Raw genomic sequence first — 22,926 nt, forward strand, 5'->3', positions numbered from 1 at the left:
AGGCCTTGCCAAATGCTTGCTGTTGAGAAGTTCAAAACTAAAACAAATAATCTGTGCGATAAACATGGTTTAAAAGAAAATTAAATGGTAGATGCTGGATTTTGCCCTCGTGCACCTAAAATAAGAGTAATGAAGGCAGTGAATTCACTGATTCGTATTGTAATCAGATTAGAATTAAATTTAATCTTAATAAAATCTAGTGCATATATTTCCTCTGGATTGTTTCTGATTAACTACATGTTTAGACACTGGGAATAGGTTTTTCTGTGCATAAATGTAATGCAGAATCCTAAAAGAGATGTTGAAATCCTGGCAATAGGCAATAAAGCTGTGTTTGCTATTGCTCCTCTGGATCACACACAGTATTCTAATCAGCCACTTTAGGCTGCTGTGAGTACATTTCTTAGATCAGTGGAATTACATTCTTTGTGCTGACCTCCTGCTGTTAACTGTAGATAAAATAAGTTCTTAGCTTTGGTCCTGTGTGTAGCAATAGGTGGATTTGCCCTGTGAAGACAGAATGAGTAACTCTCATAAAGACCATAGTTGGTAGTTAAGCATTTTACCTGTGTGTACAGCTTGCTCAACATTGGTTGTTGCAGGAAAGTAACAACTCAAAGCAGAGCTGACAGTGCAGTCACAAGGAACAGCTAGGATCTTACTAAAATAAGTCTAGTCAATATTCAGCTACCATAGGGACTGTTTCTTCATGCTAGCAGAGCAGTTGCACCACTGGGGATTTAGCCTGAATCATTATTTGCATCTTTGCTATAAGGAAGAATTATGTTCCAAGCAGCTAATAATTGCATTGCTATTAGCAGCAACTAACGGGTATAACAGTATGGTATGCTGATGGAATTAACACTAATTAAGTTACACAGTCTGTCTGTTAGGGATTATACTAGCGTGACTTTGGCAGTCACTGTTGGGTAGCTGGGGAGTATTTTTCTATAAAAATCAGAAACCGGGTATGAATTAACAGTGGAAGTGTTCATAGCAGCAGGGCAGCTGCAGTTTTGGCTTCCCTAAGGCAGCACAGCAATCAGTGGAAGGCTCTGAGGGTCTTCATGTCTCTTACATGCTTGTTGTCATTCAGATTTACAGTCACGGCCTCACGCTCCATTTCCCACTTTCCCCCGGTCTTGTGTCTTGCAGCCCCATCAGCCTGGGAACTGCCAGTGTGAGCTCAGCTTCCTGCTGCTCTGGCCTGTCTCAGGTTGAAGAGGGGCAAAGACTGTGCTGAGATCTGTTTCTATTGAGAGACTGTGACAGTCGTGTTAAAAACAGCTTTAGAAGGTCCTAGTTTTAAAGATACATATAGAACAAGGATTTAACAGGCTAGAATATTTTCAGTGCTTAAATTGTATTACACTTTACTTTCTTTGGTAGGAACTGAGAAAATTACAGTAGGTTCTCAAGTACTTTAGAAGCAAAGGAGCTGCACTTTTTTTTTTTTTTTTTTTTTTGTTAATCTGAGCACAGATATTTGTAGTGACTTGCTAAACAGATAAGAGCCTGGGAAAAATGAGTGGACAGTTTGGGTCAGGATGTTATTAGAGGCAAATTTTGGTCTTCATAGCGTTTATACTGTTCCAGCCACTCGTGAGATCACAGAAGCCTGCAGAGAAGAAAACAATGGAATTTGATGTTATACCGAACATCAAACAGGGTTGAAGGTTCTGTGACCTCTGCAAGTAATTAAAATAAAGCTTCACTGGAAAATGGTAGGCTACTGCCACAATTCCTGTTTTCCAATTCATGACACTCCTTAAGGGGTTTAAAAGATTTGTCTAAGTTATTCTTTGTGTTGCTCCTTAGTCCTTAAGAGAGTTAAGAAATCAGGTCATCCTCCTCAGTCATAGTAGAACTAAATATTTGATGAGTTTTGTCCATCAAATGGGCCCATTATACCTGTTCATAAAAATTAAAAAAAAAAAAAAGAGAGAAGGGGGAGGATTTTTCTGTTAAATGTAGTCTTTCAACTACATAGCAGGTCTTGTGATATTTAAATAGTATTAGAAAAGTAAAGCTTTCTATGTGTTTTAATAGCTGTTTGTCAGGTGACTGCTTAGATATCTTTGAATGGAGCATGAGTGAATGCAGCTGTGTGAATGTAACGCAACAAATATGTGCTTAATTGTGTCCTTTGGCCAGCAGAAAATGTCTGTTGGTAATTAGTTCTTCCTCTACCAGATCTGCTGGCATGTGAGCTCTCCTAGCGGGATTCTTGTTATTGTTCTCTCTGGCTCTTGTTCGCTGTTGTTCTGGAAAGCAGGACAGAACTGAAGGCATGAGTAATAGGAAATCTTAAGCTCTCACGTTCACCAAAGAGGAAAACATTTATTTAATCAGACTAGAGCTCTACAAGCACTCAGAGAATGAAAGTTAGTCTTGTGGGATGTGGGGACAGAGGGGTTGGACTTGGAAAATACAGTCCTTGGCTTTTGAAGTACTGTTATCATGGGGTTAAAGGTGTATGCGTGCTCAATGCAGATACCTTTTATGCTGGGTTTCTGGAACATATTACATCGGCTTGCATGCAGCTGTATGTGTAGTTCCCAGGTTGGAGTCATGCTTGTGATACCCACCATTGCCTTCCCTGACTCCTGTGAGTACCAGTACACTTTTGGCTTCAGGAGGTCCCTAAAGGCATCTTGATAAAGTGGAGGCACCAGTGTTGTGCACATTCTGAAGAGTTGGAGCATCAGCAGTGTAGAAGGGGTTGTACAGGAGCTCAGGGCATTGTGTTTAACTGGTGCTCCAAATAGCCCCGTACCTCCCAGCCTTTGGTTTACCTTTTAAACTGCAAGAGGTCTTTTCAGGCTTGATGCACACAGTGTGTGATGTGATGGCTGTGTTCTGGGTTTTTTCCCATTCTGGATAACTGTACACGGTTATTTCCCTCCCCATTACAGGGAGCCTTCAAAGCTTTCTGTAAACAGCACACAGTGGTGTTTAGAATGGCACTGCAGACTGGTTTAATCAGCAGAAGAGTATTTGTATGTCCTAGTTGAAGTTATTTAAGAGACCAGTATGCTGGAAAAGGGCTGAAAAATGAGAGGTACTGAGTCTGAAAAGGTGATCTAAGAAAAATCTGGTCTCTCATCATTAACTATTATTATAGGTCTTGGTCTTGGTATATGGATCTATAAACATAATATATCTTGTACTTTTGCTAATGTTACTTGGGACATGCATTCTGCAGAATATACACATCCAGCTCCCCTATGTAGCCCATCATCCATGAATCCTGACTACTGAGCCTCTAACTGTCATTCTTAAGTCTTAGAGGAGGGGTGATCATGTGGTTTTATTCTCAGGACTGTTCGTTAGGAATACATTTCTGTAATGGTTTTCCTTGATAAGGTTTCTCGAAAGTATTTTATGAAGGACATTAAGTGTTATTTAACCTTCCTTGCAGGTTGAGAAACTGAAGCTCAGTATTTAAAGACTTGATTCCAATATAAGTCTTGAAATGACCAGAATAAATAGAACCTTAAAACTGTCTAAAATAATGTTAGAACCTGTTTTCTTTACATGAATATGCATATTATGCACATGTGTTGTAGAGTATATTTATTTAATAGTATGTGGAAAATAAATAGAATGCAATATATCACGAGTCAAACAAACCAGTGAGACTTGCAGAACCATGGAAAGCTACTCAGATTTAACATCGATATATTTACATTTATGATGTCATGTATAATGTACTTTTGGCCCCTGCTCCTTCATTCTGCAATACTAAGGCTTTGTAAGTATTAGTTAAATGAGTATATACTACTACTTTTTTTTTAATCTAAATTTTTCTGTCTATGCTGTTCAAATGGAATTTAATCTGAGAACCTATTTTAGATTTGTCAGTGTGTGTAGAAGATAAATAGGAAAGTCAGAAGAGATTGTATATTGCTATAAGTTGATAACTGATGTTCTTTTCTTCTGCGAATGCAAATGACAGTTGATTTAACAGAGAATTTATAGGCAGTGACAGTAACACATATGTTTAATACTTAATTTGACAAGAAATTGCTATCAATTCATTCAATTCCATTTAAAAATTTGTATGCAAAGTAAGAGTAATGCGGTTCAATATTATTTTGGTTGGTTTAAGCACTTCTAGCTAAGTAAAACCAAGGTATTTACAGCAATTAATTCAGCTTACTCAAACTTAGTTCAGGGACAGTCCTCTAAAGTATGGGTCACAGTTTGTGCTTGGTGGTTTGGATTGTCCTGAAGACTTCAACTAAAGCTGAAATAATTAAGAAGGGATCATAAGCAATATGATAGATCAAAACCTAGTGGCTGAACAGCGATATTTTGAACAAGGAAGTGTTTTGTTGCTGCTGACGGGGTGCCAGATGCCACTTGAGAAGTCCTTGTATAGCAAAGCTAACTGTAAAGGATTTCTGGACATGAAGTGAACTAGAGAAGGGGTACGGAGAGCTAGGCATAGTGAGAAGGAAAGTGACTGTAACCCTCCTGTTCCTTGGCTGAAGAATACTCAGGGCAAATGTGCACTGAATTACTGTTACTTGTTAGTGCCAACCTGGTTGAGCTATAAACCTTAGAGGCAGTAGCACAGTACCCTAAGACTACAGGAAGCTGCACGTTGGCCATACTGAATGAGGGTTTAGTAGCTTGAGACCTGGGCATGGCCAGATGTCTAAAAAAGTATGAATATTTCCTCCCCTTGTAGGTGCAAAAGGTTTTCCTGTCATTGTAAATGGCTGATTTTTAGCAACTAGTTTTCTGAGATGATCACAGGAAGTCAGGCATAGCAAGATTGACCCTGAGTTAGTTGAGATGCAGATTGTTTTCCAGTGGATACCCACTGAAGAAAGGGTTCCACTCCTGAGTTGTAGAAACATTAGTGAGGCGGAAAACTTATCAAACTGGTTTGAAAGTGTTCAGCAACAGCTGCAGCTGCTGTGGTGTGTAACTCCCCCAAACCGTCTCCAGTGCAGGATGTTAGCACTTTGACTTTAGCATGGTTGTGCTATCTGGGACATGGTGTTTATTCATCAGCACTCGTACTAGACTAAAATTTTGGCAAGTTGTTTCAGCCTTGGGGAAAGATCCAACAAACTTGAAATCTGTCTCTTTGGCTGTTTTGACAAGACATGGGTACATCATTTAAACTATATTCTCTTGACAGTAACATACCAGTTTTTCCATGAAAAAAAATTTTCAGAGTGGCCACAGGTCTACACATAATGTTGTGATGAGTTCTAGATTTGTTTCTCCTATAAATAGCCTTTTTAAAAACATGTAATCTGCTTATAGCAATTAACAGGTGAGTACTTGAATCCAGATGCCTGTTTCTAATGGATCTTCAAGGAAGGCTTTGTGATGAAGAGAAAAATAAAGGAAATGTTTATTGGATGATCATGGCAAGTGGAAGACTTATTAATATTAGCACTAGATGGACCAGATACAGGCCCTTTTAGTACAAAATATGGATCGAGCTAGTAAAAGTAACTGACCAAAGTTACTGTGAATTAATTGCAAAACAAGGAACAGGAAACTCAGAAGTCTGGGGTAGGATTGCCAGAGTAGCTACACAAAACCCAAAAGATTGGCACCTTTTGCTAATGACAATGAAATGCAGCATTTGAATAAAACATAAGTGCAATATGGCTTTGTTGTTAAACAAAACCAACCAAACAAAAACCTCAAAAAACCCTGAAACAAAACCACCACACCTCAAAGGCCAGACTGGAGGAATAGAAGCTGAAACTATGCAGGTGTGAATGTGTGATTTTCTTTGTCCACATGCCATGGTCCTCTCCAATATAGGTATCTCTGCTGGATCCTGATCTTCTTAAAACTACACTGCCTTAGTTAAGCATCAGGGTGCTTGGTAGGGAATTATGTCTTTATAAAATCTACTTCTTCTGCTAATATGTACAAAGGTTTCAGTCCTTTGTGTGTGGGAATTTGGTAAGCATCTTACAGGACAGAATCTCATCTCAGATAGGATATCTCAGAGGTTAACTAATAATAATAATAAAACAGGCCCTGTACTCTTGGAAGTTCAGACACTGTAGCTACTTAGCTACCCACTGAATAGCTTTTGAGAAGCTATGGATTTTATTTCAGAAAAATCTATATATTTACTGCAAATTTGAACTGTGTTAAGCAGCAGCACAGTTATGCTGCAGATATATTATTTAGTTGGATGAGAGAGGCAGAGCCCAGAAAAGATTCCTGTTTTATTATTTCAAATCTATTTTTAAATTATTGTCTTCCTGTTTGGAGGATATCTTTTCTGGCAGTGATTCAACCTTCTTAGGAATTTTTTATATCTCATTAACTGGGAGCAGTTCCCAGGACATCAGATTTGCCATCATCTTTAAATCAAATATGTCTGAAATAACTTGTGACAAGCAGCTCTGTGGGCCCCACTCTGCTGAAGAACTTCAGGAATGCTCAGAAGTTGGGATTTTTTTTTTTTATCAAACACAGATAAAACTGCTGTTCCTCTGTATGTACAATATAGTTTACATGAGGCAAAAAGTGCAGAAAAAGATATCGGCATCTGCTGAGTGCTGAGCTGTCTTAATTGAAAATCTACTTTTGAACTCTGTTCAGTATTCACAGCTCTGAGCTACAGAGATAGATAGATAGACAGACAGGCAGACAGACAGACAGACAGATAGATAGAAGTAGTTGTTCTTTGCACATCTGCATTGAAGATCAGAATAGCTGTGGTTTGATGCCAGCATCACATTGCATATAAATTCAGAGTTTCTTCATTTTCCTATATTCCAGTTTTGAATGAAACTGATGAGACACCTCAAGTGTTAAATAATTGCTAGAGACAGTCAGAGATGAAGAGAACAGACAATAATGAAAATGATAGAAAGAATGAGTGTTAACTGTGTTTTTCCTTCTCAATATTGGTTTTGCTGCTGCAAGTCAAGCATCATTTCTGTGTTTTCTCCCTCGTTAGCTTTTCGTCCTTGAATAGGCATATCTTGTAGTGACCTTGCATTCTCCCTTTTACCAGTACACCTTTTTTGTCTGATAGGTCTACATTTGCTGTGCAAAAAATACTAAATCACATTAGTCTCTGTGTTTGGTGGGTGCTGCCCTCTAAGGAGCAGGAATCATCTAAGGCAGTATCTGAGTAAGAGAAGTGCAGGTTTTTTGCAACTGAAGCGTGAGTGTATGGCTGAACTAACAGCACACAAAGTCCTCTTCTCTGGCCTTGTATTGCTGAAATTCCTGGACGGGAATTGTTCTTAGTGATAATGAAAGATGAGTAGTCATGTCCACAAATACCATTGTCTCTGTGAATAGCTACCTCTACCAACCTTCCCTAAAAACAAACCCAGGTACTGCACTAGTAAGGCAGGAACAAATGAGGACATTAAAATTAAATAGTGCAACTTTACCTGTAGAAGGGCTGAGTGGCAGAGCTGGTTGTCTGGTAGTTGTGAGGTACTTTAATCCATATACTTCATCACCTCCTATAAATACTTTTAAATACTAAACTTGTCTAATTAATGTCAAATGTGAACCAAAAATATGTTGTTATTCATCTCAATAGAAATAAGGAAAGGTTGAATTTAGTGATGTTAAAGTCTCAAGTATAATGAAGTAGGAAATGGATTTGACGGCATTTTACAGGTCAGCTAAAGAGTAAACAGGTATTTTGTGCGTATAACATCTCAGTGGATAGGGAATATTTTTTTTAAAGGATTTGAGATTAACTTGTTCGGAAAGCCAGCTACAATTTTAAAGACTTTCAGAATTCACTACTCATCACTATTAAGGGTTGTTTTCTAGGATTAATTATTTTTTAATTAAAAAAGCCTGATGTGGACATTGCATGCTGTTTCTGATGCAAGAAAGTTAATACATTGGTTGCTTTGTTCTCCCAAGGAGAAGAAATTACATTAATATCTGTGCCTTGATTTTTCCTGTCCTTATAGGCCTGAAATCCTGTCAGCTTTGTTTATTATGGGTATCAGTGTATTTTAAGAGAATGAATGGCTCAGTGGATTTAGATTTGGGTAACAGGATCTAGAGTATTTGGCATCTTTACATCACTAGTTCAAATTCAGTTCAAGTTGTCTGTTTTAGTGTAGCTTCTGAAGTCAGGCATTGTGAATGAAGTTAATGGTCCCAGGAGTGGCTCTAGAAAGCTCTCTATATTAATGCCCCTATCATCAGTGTCAGGAAGAAGTCCAAGGAGTGAAATGACAGGTTGAAAACTGTTGTTCATTGTCTAAATTAATCTGTAAAAATGGAGCAGTTGAGAAAATACATGTTGTTTGACAAAATGAAGAGGCAGCAGGTTTACACAAATATCTAACTACAGTGTGACATTAATTGCCTTGGACTGTTACATAGATGGAGATTTAAAAAGGTGTTGAGCAAATCATGGAGAACAGATAGGTTTGGACATAGCCTCTCACCAGGAAATCTTTGTACCACTGATTACTTGAATGGGAAGGTGTGAGGACAGGATACTGGACTAGATAGACCTCTGGACTGAAGCAGTACGGCAGATTTTACATTCTCATCACTATTGTCACATCATGAGGGCAAATTTGTGTCATAGCAGGTAAACCAGAAGAAAAATGGCAGTTGTCTGTCAGCAAATAATGAGTGCTCACAAAGCAATGCAATGCATTGATCCCTTATTTCCTTTTTTATTTTTGTTTAGGCAGGTGACAAGCATTATCATCCAAGCTGTGCACGATGCAGCAGATGCAACCAAATGTTCACGGAAGGAGAAGAAATGTATCTGCAAGGTAAGGATGTCTCCATTCCGAAACAAGAAAATCAGACTTTGTAATTTTTATGTCCCAGACCTCAGGAGTTTATAAACCATCCCCATGTATTGTGGGCAAGGAGGACTATAGCTGTCCTGTCTTCAGTAGTGTTCTCATACTTTTTCACTTGAAACCCTTTCGTTCTAGCAGGTGGCTGTAAGTGGCATTGCAGTGACTCCACATGCTAGCTGAGGCAGACTGTTTTCAAAACTTGTGTAGCAAAAATGAAGATTATTAGGCTGCCTCTGAATTTGACATCTCACAGATAGCTTAGCAATCAAACTTGTGTATGAGATACCAGACAAAGTGAGAGGATTTCCCCTGAATTTTGCTAATCAGTTTCTGTGCTCTCCTGGACCACACTCCAAAGTGTAAAAGGCAGTGTAAGAACTTCCAGAAGCTGCAGTGAGCTCGTGTTTAATCATGTAGATCTCATTCCTCATGCACATTGACAGAGTGTCTTCTCTGGTTCTTAGTTATATTTGCTTGCCTTGCCCATTTCCCTCTTCTCTGGTCACATCTCTCTTTTTATTCCCATTTAGTTTTATGTCTTTCTACAGTCGATTCTTTCTTGTTTGTTCATTTTCATTTCCTCTTTCTTGATAACAGTCTCATACTCCCATGTATTGCCAAGTACATTTTTTTTTCATGAGCTTTTCACATAAAAAAGTTACTTCTATTACTTGCTATAGTATTAATTAATGTTGGTAGGAAGATGTATAATACACATTTATACAAGCCAAAAATCAAAGTGAAAAAGGCAGATACACGTTGGCATTTTTTTATGTTGTACTTGAGTTAGAAAACTTGCTTGGTATTTCTGAAGGGACTGTAGAAGAACAGGAAAGAAATTATGAAAGTGTGGTGGCAACCACCTCTTGAAATCATGAGGAGAGATTCCTTCTGGAGGAATTCCAAAATTAAGATAATATTGTTAAGGAAATGCTCTGAAGCTAACTTTTGTTATTTTATAGTTTGTCCTCCCTTGCAGTCCGTCTCTCATCTCTCAGTGATCTTACACCTTAGTCATCTTATTCCAGCAATGCACAGAACTGGGTATCAAGTTGTATAACAGTTCTGCATTGCAATAACAAGGCGAGGCTGAAAGATGTCTGGGTAGGAAGTACTGCTTTCTGCTGGCAAATTGGAAGGACCAATTTGAAAGCAACAGTTATAACATCTGTCAACTGATAACCTTCTTAGTTGCCTCTCATCATGGTACGATAAAGTACAGACAGAGTTCAAGGTGAGCATCAGTTCATCCTTTGCTGTTGTTAGTAACAGTTGTTTGCAACTGATGCCTTTTGCACCATTCTAGCAGAGAGTGGGAGTTCATGTTGGCTGGGCAGGCTATGGTGTAAATTTCTACAGATCCAAAGAAGACAGAAGGTATTGCTTCTACGTAAACAAGGCTAGATTTTTGTCCTGGCTGAGTTCAGGTGATATGAAAGAGGGGAAGAGAGACACCTGGCTCCCTGATCTGCCATCATTCTCTTCTTGGCTGTATCTCCCTTTCTGTGGTTGTGAATTAATGTTCTTCATGCTCACTTTGTCTCAGAGGAGGAGCAGCTCAAGCTGCATTGCTTTATTGTTCGCAAGCTGTTTTCTGACTAAATAATGTTATTGCTGAGTGTGTTCCAGGCTGTCCTGCCAGAGCTTTCCTTGCTGAATTCAGCATTCTTGTAAGTGTAAGGGACCTAAAAGCCTTTCCTGTGCAAAGCTCTTAGCTGAAATGCATATCCTGACTCCATCCAAGTAATTTACTCGAGGGTGCAGAATAACAACATTTCAGGCATTTCTCTGAAACAGAAATACAACACCACAGCACTAAAGCTAGAACCAAAATCACATTATTGATAAAATATATGAAAATAGGCAGCTTCCATCTCACTTCTAGTTGTCCTCTCCATAGGATGTGAAAGCACTGTGTTGATATTGCTATGTATAATAGAGAAGCCTGGCAGGTTTGTGGTAGCTACTTGTATTAGAAATATGTGGGAAGTCCGCAAAAGGAGAACATGAAAAAATCAGCTGTCTGTTCTGGGGCTTTCTATGTTAAGGATGGTTTGAATAATGCTAGCAAAAGCACTCTGGCTTTGCTCTGCTCCAACACAGGAAAATGAAAAAGAAGCAGCATCAGAAACGTTCTATTTCCCATTGATTTCCTAGTAATATATTACTATATGGACTGCCCCAGAAGGCTTCTGCTGAGCTAGGATGTTGCTCAGCACTTAGAGAGATGCTTCACTTGATTCTCACATAGGCTTTCAGCCTCATTCAATGTGTAAACAACAGCCTGAGTTACTGATTTTTGGAGAGCTGTATGTCGAAACAATGCTATGTGCAAGGTAAAAAGCTGAATAAGTGAACATGTTGGTTGGTGTCTGCCAAGCGAGCAAGAAAACTTATGTTAAGAATGGGAATAACCACAATTTGGTGAGCTGTTTCTGGTAGGAAAAAGGGTGATGCAGCTTGAGAATTTGCACCATTCCAAGCATTTCAAGATAGATTGACATGTTTAGATGAATAAAATCTAGAAGTTATAGGTGGCTCAGAGTTCAAGATGATGAAAAATATTTACACTTCACTTCTTAAGCCTGCTCTATCTGATTTGGGTTTTTAACTTTCACATAATTCAAACCTCTTACAATTTTGTGAAGGAAAACTCACAACCATTAGCTAAGTTTTGCCATGAAAATGACATCCAGCCTTTCTTGCATTTCTTGTTCACTTCCAGCAGCTGCAGCGTTCTCTGGAGGGGTCCCTAAAATTGTGCCAGTGTGTGCTAAATACTGCCCAAAAATGCAGTGACAGCTCTTTCTTTGATGGTGGGGATAGTTTAATAGAAAAGAAACTGACGTACAGAGAAACAGAGAGATTTTTTCTCAGTCATACAGGAAGCTCACAGCTGAACTTGAGAATTTAACCTAAACCTTCTGAGTCTGAGTTGATCAGCCTTGTAACGTGAACTCACTTCCTCCTCAGTGATGGATCTGTCTGACCTGCTAAGCAAATGCACAGGGCATGCTTCTCTCCTGATCTCACAGTGCCTGTGGGGCCCTGGCTCTGAGACTGCAGTTTGTTTACAGAGAAGGCTGTTGGTACACTTCTCCCTGTTGTCTGATCATTTCCCCCTGCCAAATGCACAGTTTCTTCTTCCTCGGCTTAGACTCAAAGCCAAACATCTCAGACCCTTGATCCACAGTCACAGCGTCCTCTCCAGTCTCCTGATGATGATTATACTGCGTGCTGCTGGGAAGGGAAATAATTCCTGCTGGTCTTTACTTCTGTACCAAGCCATATAAGGGCTCGTTACAACAAAATTTCCAGGGTCCCTGACCCATACCTTTCCTGGGCTCTGAGGGTGGGGTTTCCTCTGACTGCACTTGAACTAATAGTCACCAGCAGGAGACCTGGACTTTGCTCTGTATGGTTTTGTGGAGCAGAGTGAAGAGGTGACGTTCCCCCCTGCAGGAAGACATGGCTCTTTATTGGCTTTGTAGTGACTGGAATTAAGTTTGAATTTGACTGCAGCTGCAGTCAGTGATTAAAAAAAAAAAAAAAAAAAAAAAAAATCATTGGCTTCTGCTCCATTTTAGCTTGGCCAATACCTGCCAGCAGCTTCCCAGCAGTGACCACTGTTTACACACTGTTCCAAGGGAGAACTGAAATGAGGTGGAAGTTCCCCTTGCCCCTGACACTGCTCAGCCCTTGGGGACAGCCAGATAGTTCCATTTTTACAGCGTAAGAGAGAATCCTCTGTTTTGGGACACAAAGAGCAGAGACCTTGCCTTTTTTAGTACAATGTGTAGCTGGAATAGGCCATGTGGAAATGCCAGTGCAACACATGCTGGCCAAGACCTTGCAGAGCAAGGGGTAGAAATGATGTGTGTGCCAACGCCAAGTGTGGTACTCTGTGATCTAGGGAGAGGCTCTTCCACATGCTGCTTTGTACCACCTGTGTCATACAGGACTCTCTAGCTTAGTGCAGTGGGTGAGATACTGCCCTGATTGTGCTGCATTGTGAGTTTTCTAATTTTGCTTTTCCTGTTGCATTTTGCATAATTGCAGGAAAGAGGTGATCTGAGTAATACTTCACAGTAACTGAATATTACACCTGTTGCTTGAGGAAGTCATAAGATTTTCCCAGCATGAAGGAATTTATAATCAGAACTTCTTTTTTACACGTGGTGCAGTACATAAGGGGAGAACAGATCAGGTAACCATGGCCCAGCTCTTTTGCTCCATCCTGCTCGGAGGAACCCTCTGCCTTACAGTTCCTGCAGCTGGTGCTTGCTGACTCCCTTGCTGCTTGAGGCTGTTTGAGTTTTAATTAAGAATGTTTGCAAAGTGCTTTGACAGCCTCAGGAAGAGGCTGCTGTAGATGAGCCAAGGATTTGAATATTTTTTTTTGTTTCACTTGTGTTCTCCTGAGCTAGAATTGAACATGAATTACTTGCATAGTTCATACAGATTCACCATCTGATGCAGTGAAGGGATTTTCTTTAATAACTGACTTGTGACTGGAAGTTTTCTGCTTTGCACTGAATAAAGATTTTTTTTTTTTTTTCCTCCTTCAGGTTCCACTGTCTGGCATCCCGACTGTAAGCAATCCACTAAAACTGAAGATAAGCTACGGGTAAGCTGAATTTGTGGCAATGACACACACGATATTTTGTGCAAGCAATAACTGAATGTTGTTTTTAAAAGAGTGACTTTTTCCATGTTTTTTTTGCATAGCTGTCACCACTCTGGCAGAATAATCAGTTGGAGGCACTTCAGAGGTATTGCTCTGATTTTTAGGCTCACCACATTCGTATACCTGTCTTGGTGCACTGCCTTAAAGATAGTGTCATTTACTGACATACAGACATGGCAGTCTCTAAGACACTTCATCTCATATCTCAGTTATTGTGAGAGAGACTCTTAAGGAGAAAATGTGAACAGGGCAAATGCTACAATATACAGATACACAAAAATACTAAAATATAGTTGCTCTTTAGTTATCCCCTGTTCTGTGTGGTTATTTTACAGCATTTAGACAATATGAATTCTTCCTTTGCCATCCAAATAAACCTCAGCCTAAAGTGATCCTAATTTGAATGCCAAAAAGAGCTGCAGTTACCCTTGGAGTCATCTCAGCATATCCAGACAAGCTTCCTGGATCAAATCTTTGATGGCAATAATGCTGCACTGATAAATGCTGGAGCCTGGCTTTTTGCATGCACCAGGCAATTCTAAGCCCATATTCACTAATTCATCTTCTGGACAATTTATTCTTTTTAATGTCTCAGTTGGTCCTTTGAACTTTTCTAATTTTTCTGGATATGAATATTAGAGAGTGCACATGAATAAAATGTCTTTCAGACAAGGAAACTAAGAGGTACTGACATTGAGATACCTAGGATATTCTGTAGATTGTGTTCTCTGTGTGGCTTATTCATGGGGAGAATTTATTAGATTTTAGATTTTATTCAGATGAACTGGTCTGTAAAACATCCCCTGCAGAGAATTTACTATGATCATAGGTAATGTACAGATAAATTTTTTTGAGCGGAGTTCATATTAGTGTGGGCTGTACAGATAGTATAGAAGTATAATTGGCCCTAGATGGGCATGTGATCTAGCACAGCCAAACATCACTGTAGGTACCATCCAGCATTTGCACGTTGTTCTGTCCTGACTTTCCATAAGAAACTGGAAAATTATGCCAGACTGGATTTTCTTCCTCATTTAACAGTTTGAATGTAAGACAGTGTTCTGGCCCCACTTAAGCGTCAGAATATTTGTGCTTTGTAGTGAATGGTTGGGCTACAATACCTCCCTTTCACTTGGACCCAAGAGTCTTACCAAAGCACTCCTGACTACACTGCAGCCCTTATGAACTTTTTCCAGCTGACCTTATAAATCAGTTGTCTTATTTCCATTCCCCATGGAAGTGGCCAAAGTCCTCTTCAAATATTTTCCTTTTTCCATCACACATTCAAGCATGTCAGTCTTTGTCCCCCTCAGCTAATTTTAATTGAAGTGACTGAAGTAAATTGATTCATCCACCTGCAAGACTTTGCCTAAGTGAGTTCTTGCAGGAAAATGAAGTGAAGCGAAAGAATGCATATTAAGGGAAAACCTGAGAAATGTTGTGTCTCAGCTATCCAGGGTCACCTTGTTCCTGGATGAAAGCTTCTAGGCAGAGGTTTAATATGTCTTTAAAAGGCATTGACAAATGCCCTGTACTGAAGCTAGCTGGAGAGACGGAGAATTTTTAGCTTCATCTGTATATCATAGCTAGTCTCTATCTATGCTGGTGCAAGAAGTCAAACACCTTATTTTAAAATCAGCTTCAGTTCACTTTGACTTTGACACACATCTCATTCTGCTGACTCAACACAGTGGCAAACAGGTAGGTACAGAAACAAATGAAACTGGGGGAACTATGTGCTATTTGAATGTTTCACCCCTAAATTATGAACTGTACTTTAATTGACTGTCAACATACAATTAGACCTAATGTGAGAATTGGAATCTGATTTGTGAGATGACAGATGTTTGACATAGCCATTTTCAGGGTCAGGCCTAGATTTTCTGGTGGTTCTGCAAAAAGCCAGTGACATGGCCTATTTCCTCTGCTGGGTTTCCTTTCCCTGTAGAGCAAAACACAACAAAAAGCCCTTTTATTATTGAAGTTACTTCAGAAGTTTTCAACAAGTTCTGTTTTCTCTCAGTAACTGAATTGTGATATAAAGTAATCAGCAGTCTAGCTGGTCAGGATCTGACAGGGAGTTCATAAAAACAATGGTTGCTTTAGATCTTCTACCCACTATGTATTTGTGGAGGATTACAAAGCCAAAATAAGCAGAAAATAAAGCAACCATACATATATTAAAAAATATACATTGCTTAGGGGGGTTTTTTTACAACTGTCTGGCTATTTGTGATTCTGCAGGAATCAGTAAGTAACACAGATATTATAATACACAGAGTGTTATCTAGCATGTAGATATTAGTAACTTGATTGAAAAAAGAGCTTAACCACTGAGCTGGGGAAACTGCTCTCCTTTTCACTCATTTTTTCCTTTTGTGTTTCATGACAGCATTCCTCATCTGAGTTCTTTTATCCAAAGAGTCTGGTTCTGCGCAGGCCACGCTCTGCAGAGGTTTGCTGTTGTGTTTTCATAGTGTTGATAATGGTCTTCTTTACTGAGAAGATTCTTCATGATTGTCATTTGCTGCGCTTGCTACTACTTCTGCCACACAGCTTTCCTGCTATCACTTGCCACCATGAGCACTGACTCTGTACTTTGCATCATGTGGTGCAGTGTTGTTAATTCTCGTATTTTTTATTTTGCTTAATGAAATGCTTAAAATTAACTTTTTTTAGATCAGATGAGCTTTTGGGGGGCTGTAGTATCGTTATTCCATTGTTACATAAAGTTTTTCTTCCAAAACAAAAAATTAGACTGCAAATATGAAGCAAATTAAAATGGCATATAGCATCTGACTTTAATGGGATGGCTAAAAAGCTCATGCTTTTTAGAAAAAAAAATGCCATCGGTTAAATCAGTTCCTTTTTTATATGTATTGGCAAATACACATGAATACTTCAGTTGAGAAAATATTTACAAAATTCCAGGTTTGGACGTGTTCTGTGTGCTGCCCGAGAGTATTTGTAGCTCACTAATCTGGGGCACATCCACGCCTGAGTTGGGAGGTCCTCCCTGTCCTCTTGATTCTGGACTACCTTTCCACTTTCAGATTTCCTTGAGTTTGCTTTGCACCTACAAGCACTAGCCACTTCCATTTCTTCTCCTTCACAGCAGTGCTTATTTATTAGTTGTGTCTGTTGTGAGGGGACATGTGGCTGTAGTGCCTGCAGGCACACCTGAGGTAGCTTTCACCTGATAACGAAGTAAGAAAGTGCTGGTAGGGACTTACCACAGGCTAGTGGTGGGCAGATGGACTAATAGAGTACGTGCCACTGGATTTCCATTGTGTCTGCTCATGCTACCTTCACATCTCTTATTGAAAAGTAGATGTAGTCATATTATCAGCCAGGCAGGATATTTCTGATAGATGCAGTCTGCAGGATAGAGTTATATCATTGAATCCAATGCTGTGGGAATTAATGCAAGCCCTGTGCCCTTTGTCCTGCACAGTACTTTTGTCAGTTACCATAGGATATTGCAGTGCATTAGCTAGTATTGAGTGCCACATTCTCTATTAGCTACAGAAATATGTATCAAGAAAATACAGCTATAAAGATATGTTACCAGTGCTCCTAAGGAGGGCAATGTTTCTGCAGTCCCAGGCTTTATGGAATCGAATGTTGGAGTCTGAAAACAGCAAACTGTGGGACCATTTCACTCATCTTTGAGGCTAGTGTAGTGGCGTTTTGCATTCAGTTTGCATGAGTCTGAGTTTCCAGTACTGAAATCCAGGAGCCTTAAGATTAAAAAAAAAAAAAAATCCTATTCAATGTGTTAGAAAAATATGCAAGACAAAATAGGAGCAGCCCATGTCAAATTAAAGGTTTGTTCTCTTTCACAGAATCATAGAATAGTTTGGGTTGGAAGTGACCTACAAAGACCATCTGGTAGTCTACATTGCTTTGTAGACTGTGTAGGATACAAATATCTTAGGGTCAGATGAATATCCTCTTGTGTAAATTTGGTCAGCATTAAATTCTGTTTAGATTTATGTGCTGATGATACAAAGGCAGATTTTGGCTTCAAGTGTTCTTCTGCAGTGTAGACACAAACATACCATTGCTGTTGCTACAAAGGTGTGGCAAAGGCTTGAATCTACATGGAAATCGTAGGTTGAAAATTATAGGGTAAAATACTGTGAATTATCTGAGAAGCTGTTGAATTCCGTATGTTCTGGATTTCTCACTTTATTTTCTTGTACTTTCCACTTAACTTACTCTTGGTGAAGGCTATTTTTGCGTGAGTAGTCTTGCAAATGTTTGTCAGCAATGTGCCTTCAATGATTATGTACTGAAAATTCATTCTCTCTAGCTTTATGTCTAGAAAGGAAAGAAAAATTAGTTGTAACCTATTAATATGTGTGTCTGAGTTTGAACTAAACGTGTTTACTAGTTTTGTCTTGATGCATACACAGTGTAGATATTTTAGGCAGAGAAATAATGAATGCATGCATATGAGGGAAACACTCTAATAAGGAGGGTACAGATAAACTAGCAGACAGGCACAATGAATGCTGTAGCACTGAGGTGCTTTATTGATCTTGTACACAGCCACTGAAAATTACTGAAATCCGTAGAAAGCCTGTGTTTAATGAAACCTGATTCAAAGTCCTAAATAACTGTAAAACCTTGCAGTTGATGAAGCAGGTAGTCAGAGTAGCAGGTGTTGTACTGAGGAAGCCAAATCCCTTCCTATTGCAAAATTGTGTCTGTGTAGTAGAATAAACTACATCCTAATCTTCTATTAGTTTGTTTATAAATGTGCTTAACTTAAAGTAGCTTCTGAGTTTTAGAGAATTTGCTTAATCTATAGTGTTAATGTTATTAAGTGAAAACATATTCATTCTTCTGCAGCTATTATCACCGCCTTGCATAATGAACTCTATCAAAAAACTAAGGCAGGTACTGTAAACAATGCTGACGATGCCTTTGTTAAACAATAGTGCATCCGTTTGGCCAGATGTTCTTGGGATCAGTTTTGATCTGGTTGCCTGCACTTGTAGGTTTTTATAGAGCATGATTCTGAACATCTGTACCTGAGAAAGCCAGAGCACATTGCACCACCACATTGCAGCAGCATCTGGATGATGTGAATGGCTCTAGTGTAGATTTTTTTTTTTTTAAGAAGTTATTTATTTAGATGATGTGCCATGCATGATAACATGACAGATGGAGGTAAATGCAGATGAACATCTTAAGCTTTGCAATGTAATATTAAAATAACAAGTTAATCAGTTTGGGGCATATGCATGGGTGATATGATAACTGAGCGTTGAAATTCACAGTGAACCTAATGGGATGAGCATGACAGTTGGTGTCACCTCTGCCAATCTGCAAATGAAGTTGGTAAAGAACTTTCGCATTGAAGACAAATGCATGGAATAAAGAACAGAAACATAAAAATAAGAAGTCTGTGATAGAGCGGGAAAGACTCAGAAGTCTTGCAGATACTTTAGATGCTTTGTAATCTGGTTCTTTCCTTTGGCTCCTTCAATGACATGCATGAATTTCTGTTGACTGAATTTCTATTGACTTTTTCATATACTTCATAGACTTCCTGTATCTGGAACAGACATCCCATATTGATGTATTTGCTACTGTTACATCCATTTGGGTGGAAGAGGAAACTAAAACAACAGATGACTTTTACTGTCAGAAAATGTGGAGAAAGGCCATGCACCACAGAAAAAGAAAAAAAAGATTAGTTGCACTTCTTCATAGAAATTTGCTTTTAATTTTTCTGCACAAAGGTGGCATTATGGAAAGCTCAATTTGAATCCTTCAAGAACAACAATCATATAAAAAGTGTTCCAGATCTGTTTGTAGAAGTAAGGCAGCTTAACTTGTTTTGTTGCTGGAAGTGTAGAACAAGTGTCACAAGACTGTTGTGAGGGAAGGAAATACCTCTAAATTAATGCATTTATATTAAAGGATGTTTCGTGTAGTTCTTTACCTGTCTTCTTCCAATACTGTATGCAAGAGATGCTCACATGATAGCTCTCTGAGGGTTAAAGGTTAGATCAGGGATATTCCTGTTTCACCTGTGCTCTGATCAGCTCTCCTCTGGGGTGGAATTTACACCCCATTGCAATTACATCAATAGAGAACTTGACCTCCAGTGTGTCTCTTGCCACCTGTTTAAGATATAAAGTCACAACAGTGGTACACAGGGTCAAGGATTCTCAACTGCTAATGAAGATGTAATGTGCAATCTAATAAAAGCCATACCTGTCACAGATTTTCAATCAGGAGCCAGTTAGGTGAGGAGCCAACCATAGCAACTAAAAGTATGCCAGAGGAACAGCTTATATCAAGGAATCGTTAGTGTATATTTGTTAAGGCAAGCAGCACAAATGTTTTTAAGTGTGATGCAATTGTCTTTAGGGGAAAATGCAAAGCTATGAAGGATTCCAGACCATGTGGGAGCAGCAGAGTAGGAAATAGCCATCTGGTATGGAAACAGCCTTTGTAATTCAAAACAAGAAATAGGGCAAAGTGAGGCAGGAAAGGTGAGAGTGGATGTAGACGTCCTCTTTTTCATGCACTGTGTTTAGGGGCATGTCATAAACTTAAGCAAGATACAGGACTGGGGACGAATAGAGGAGCCACAGAGTTCCAGGTGTGCTTGGATTAAGCTCCTCAGGAGAGAACGTTGTGTGCTTATGCAGTGGCTGGCAGGATGGCATCCTGCCCAGGGAATGAGGAGCTTTGCAATAGATGGAAGGTAAAATTGAAGCACATAGGAAGAATTACAGAAAATAGGAAACTGGTTTTGAAAGGTGTCATATCTGGCTCATGGCTGTGTTAATGAGATGGTAATGAGGAACTTGGAGCAGAAACATAGTGGGGAAATGAAGAATAGGTGCTATAGCTTGACAGTCAATCTGACAACTGCTTCTGTACTCCAGTGTTAAGAATACCTAAAAAAGTTGTTAGCGGTATGTGGCTGAAATTATCTTCTTATCACTGAAGTGATAAATATAAGTGAGTTTTCCTTTGCTGGAAAGGCTTTTAGCAGTGACATTAAGGGATGAGACTAAGAAGAGGGACCAAGGGCTGAGAATTTCTTGTTTTATGAAATGATTATAAAAGATCCAAAGTGAAGAGCAACCCAGAGGGCCTGCCAGGTGGGAAGAAGCCATAACTGCCTCTAACGCTTGTTTTCCTACCACTAGGAAAACTGAACAGACAAAACTCTTAAAGTATATGTGCCAAAAGCCAAAGGTAACAGAGACACCCCTAACAGTACCTCAACTACTTCCCTATGTTGTAATGAAAACAATTGTTTTCCATAGCAACTGCAGTTACGTGTTACATCTGTCTCCACTCAAACAGATAGTGGTGTGAAATGGCAGAATGGAAGGGGGAATAAAGTGTTTCTCAACACCAGACAGATTTTCCAGCTTAATTCTTGTAACATTTCCATGAAACAAGTGGTTGTTGTTGTTTTTTTTTGCTTTGACTGCATCATGGGAGGAGCTTGAGGGTGGCTGAGACATTTCCATTCCCTTTTCGGATGTAGGAATTTGCAGCCACAGAGAGAAAAGGAAAGAAACACATAAAGGTCCGGCTGAGAAAGTGTTCTCAGATATGCTCTGGAGAGGATTTGTGACTGTGTCGGTCCATGGTCACATCTGCTCTCTGTTTGATCTGAATCCTCACGTTTTTTGGTGGAACATGTTCAAAGCCTTTTATTCCTCTGACCCTCCCTGAATGTGGTGATTTCATTTCCACAAATGAAGTCAGAGAAAGCCTGCTCTGTGATCCACAACTACAGCATTTTTTTGTGTGGATGTTTCCAATAGCTTTCCTGGCTCTGAAAAAAAAGGTAGAAAGACTCTGAGGTCTGTTGAAGGATCCTTTCAGGAAATGTATGCTGAAGGATAAGGTCCAGCAGCCTTGTTGTGTTCACTTCAGATATTTCCTAAGAAAATTCAGCAAGCCAGGCTGTCAAGCCTTATTTCTCTTCAGTGTGTTCCTGAAGGTCCCTTAGTTCAATGTCACAAGCTGACAAGGTAAGAACTATTTACCCAGATTTAATTTTCAGTGACTTTGAAGTATCCCGCTGCACTAGTGTCATCAGAGTCATCTGCTGATGCATTGCTTTGAGATAGGATTTGATTCTTTGCAGTCAGTTAGGAAGCACAAATTGTTCATGATTTCTCAGTTGTGAGTGGGGTATCATTAACTACCTTTGTGTGTCTGCTGCGTACCAAGTTTAGGAGTAATTGCCACAATACCCTGGATCACGTTTGATCAACTAGCAGTTTTTCAAATTCATCCAACTTATCAGGATCTCCACATCTCAGTGATCCGTTATTTTGTCTCCTCTCACAAAACTTTCCCCTGGAATCAGTGTCTGTTTAGTCCTGATGAAGTATTGGAAAATCTCCTAAGTGTGTAACAGCACTCGGTCCATAGGAGTGTGACTGTTCTCATGAATTTCAGTTTGCAGGACGTTGTCATTAAACATCACGGCTTTTGCAGTACGGGGATTTGTGAAATTTCAATCAACAGTTGAGCTCTCATGTTGCATCTAGATTGTACTGCAGATGTAGGGAACAGCTCCAAGCCAAGGATTTCTGGTCCCTCTGCTTAGAAGGACTTAATTCAGTTCTGTATTCATAATGGAAATCCAGTGGTTGAACATCTGGGAAGTGATAACATGTGTGCTGTGCTCCTCTCAACAGTTTTGTCTGCTGGACTGCTGATACCTCTAGCTGTTTGTGAACTAACGTTTTGATAAAATGACCAGCAGGACTATCCTGGACTGTACTTTGTATGGCTCCTTGCAGTGTCTCTGACAGGTGTTTGTTTTTGTTCATTATTGTTGTCAGTCTTTTTACATTGTATGATTTTGAAAATGTCTTTCCCCTCTCACAGCACTCCTTCCCCTACAAAAAAAAAAAAAAAAAAAAAAGCCCACTTCCCTCACAAGATTGTGAAATTTGCCAGAATGCTTCCATTTGTGTTGACATTTTTTCTTAAATTCAGTTAATTTCAAGATGTATGCAGATTACTTCACTCAAAACCAAAGTTATCAATGTTAGTCGCTTCAGGTTTCTCTGAAAAGCTACTTTTTATTTTTCAGCCTACGAGAACATCATCAGAAAGCATTTATTCCAGACCAGGTTCCAGTATACCTGGCTCTCCAGGCCACACTATCTATGTAAGTATTCCTTCTGATGAATAAGCTGCTGATCCCTTGCTTACACATGAAATACTCCATGCTGAAATAAGTTGTTTTTATACTGATGCCAGCGTCTTTATTCTAACAGTGAAATTGTTAAAACTCTTGCCATGTAGTTTTTATAACTACAGAATTTCAAGAGCAGGGTAGGCCTTTTCTAGGTCACATTTCTCCTAGAAAGATACAGTAAATCTCTTGAAGACACTTGATGATGTGAAGAGGGACAGAAGGCAGACAGGTCATTTGAGTTC

The 22,926-nt window shown here is 39.3% G+C and overlaps 1 protein-coding gene across 14 annotated transcripts in view; it reads left to right on the forward strand.

The window, feature by feature from the left end:
- The window catches only part of ABLIM1 (actin binding LIM protein 1), a 221,297-nt gene that overhangs the window by 155,969 nt on the left and 42,402 nt on the right, over positions 1 to 22,926 (forward strand). For 7 of the 14 annotated variants that reach the window (XM_032988642.2, XM_032988643.2, XM_032988647.2 and 4 more), the window contains exons 7-9: positions 8,675 to 8,762; positions 13,364 to 13,422; positions 22,577 to 22,654. In XM_032988642.2, the coding sequence (XP_032844533.1) occupies positions 8,675 to 8,762; positions 13,364 to 13,422; positions 22,577 to 22,654 (225 nt within the window). Of the gene's footprint in view, positions 1 to 8,674; positions 8,763 to 13,363; positions 13,423 to 15,874; positions 15,938 to 18,339; positions 18,388 to 22,576; positions 22,655 to 22,926 lie in introns of all 14 variants that reach the window. The other 7 variants (XM_042787562.1, XM_032988650.2, XM_042787553.1 and 4 more) reach the window with 3 other exon arrangements.

This window comes from Tyto alba, unplaced genomic scaffold, assembly GCF_018691265.1.
Source record: "Tyto alba isolate M040663 unplaced genomic scaffold, T.alba_DEE_v4.0 Super-Scaffold_1, whole genome shotgun sequence".
NCBI lineage: Eukaryota > Metazoa > Chordata > Aves > Strigiformes > Tytonidae > Tyto > Tyto alba.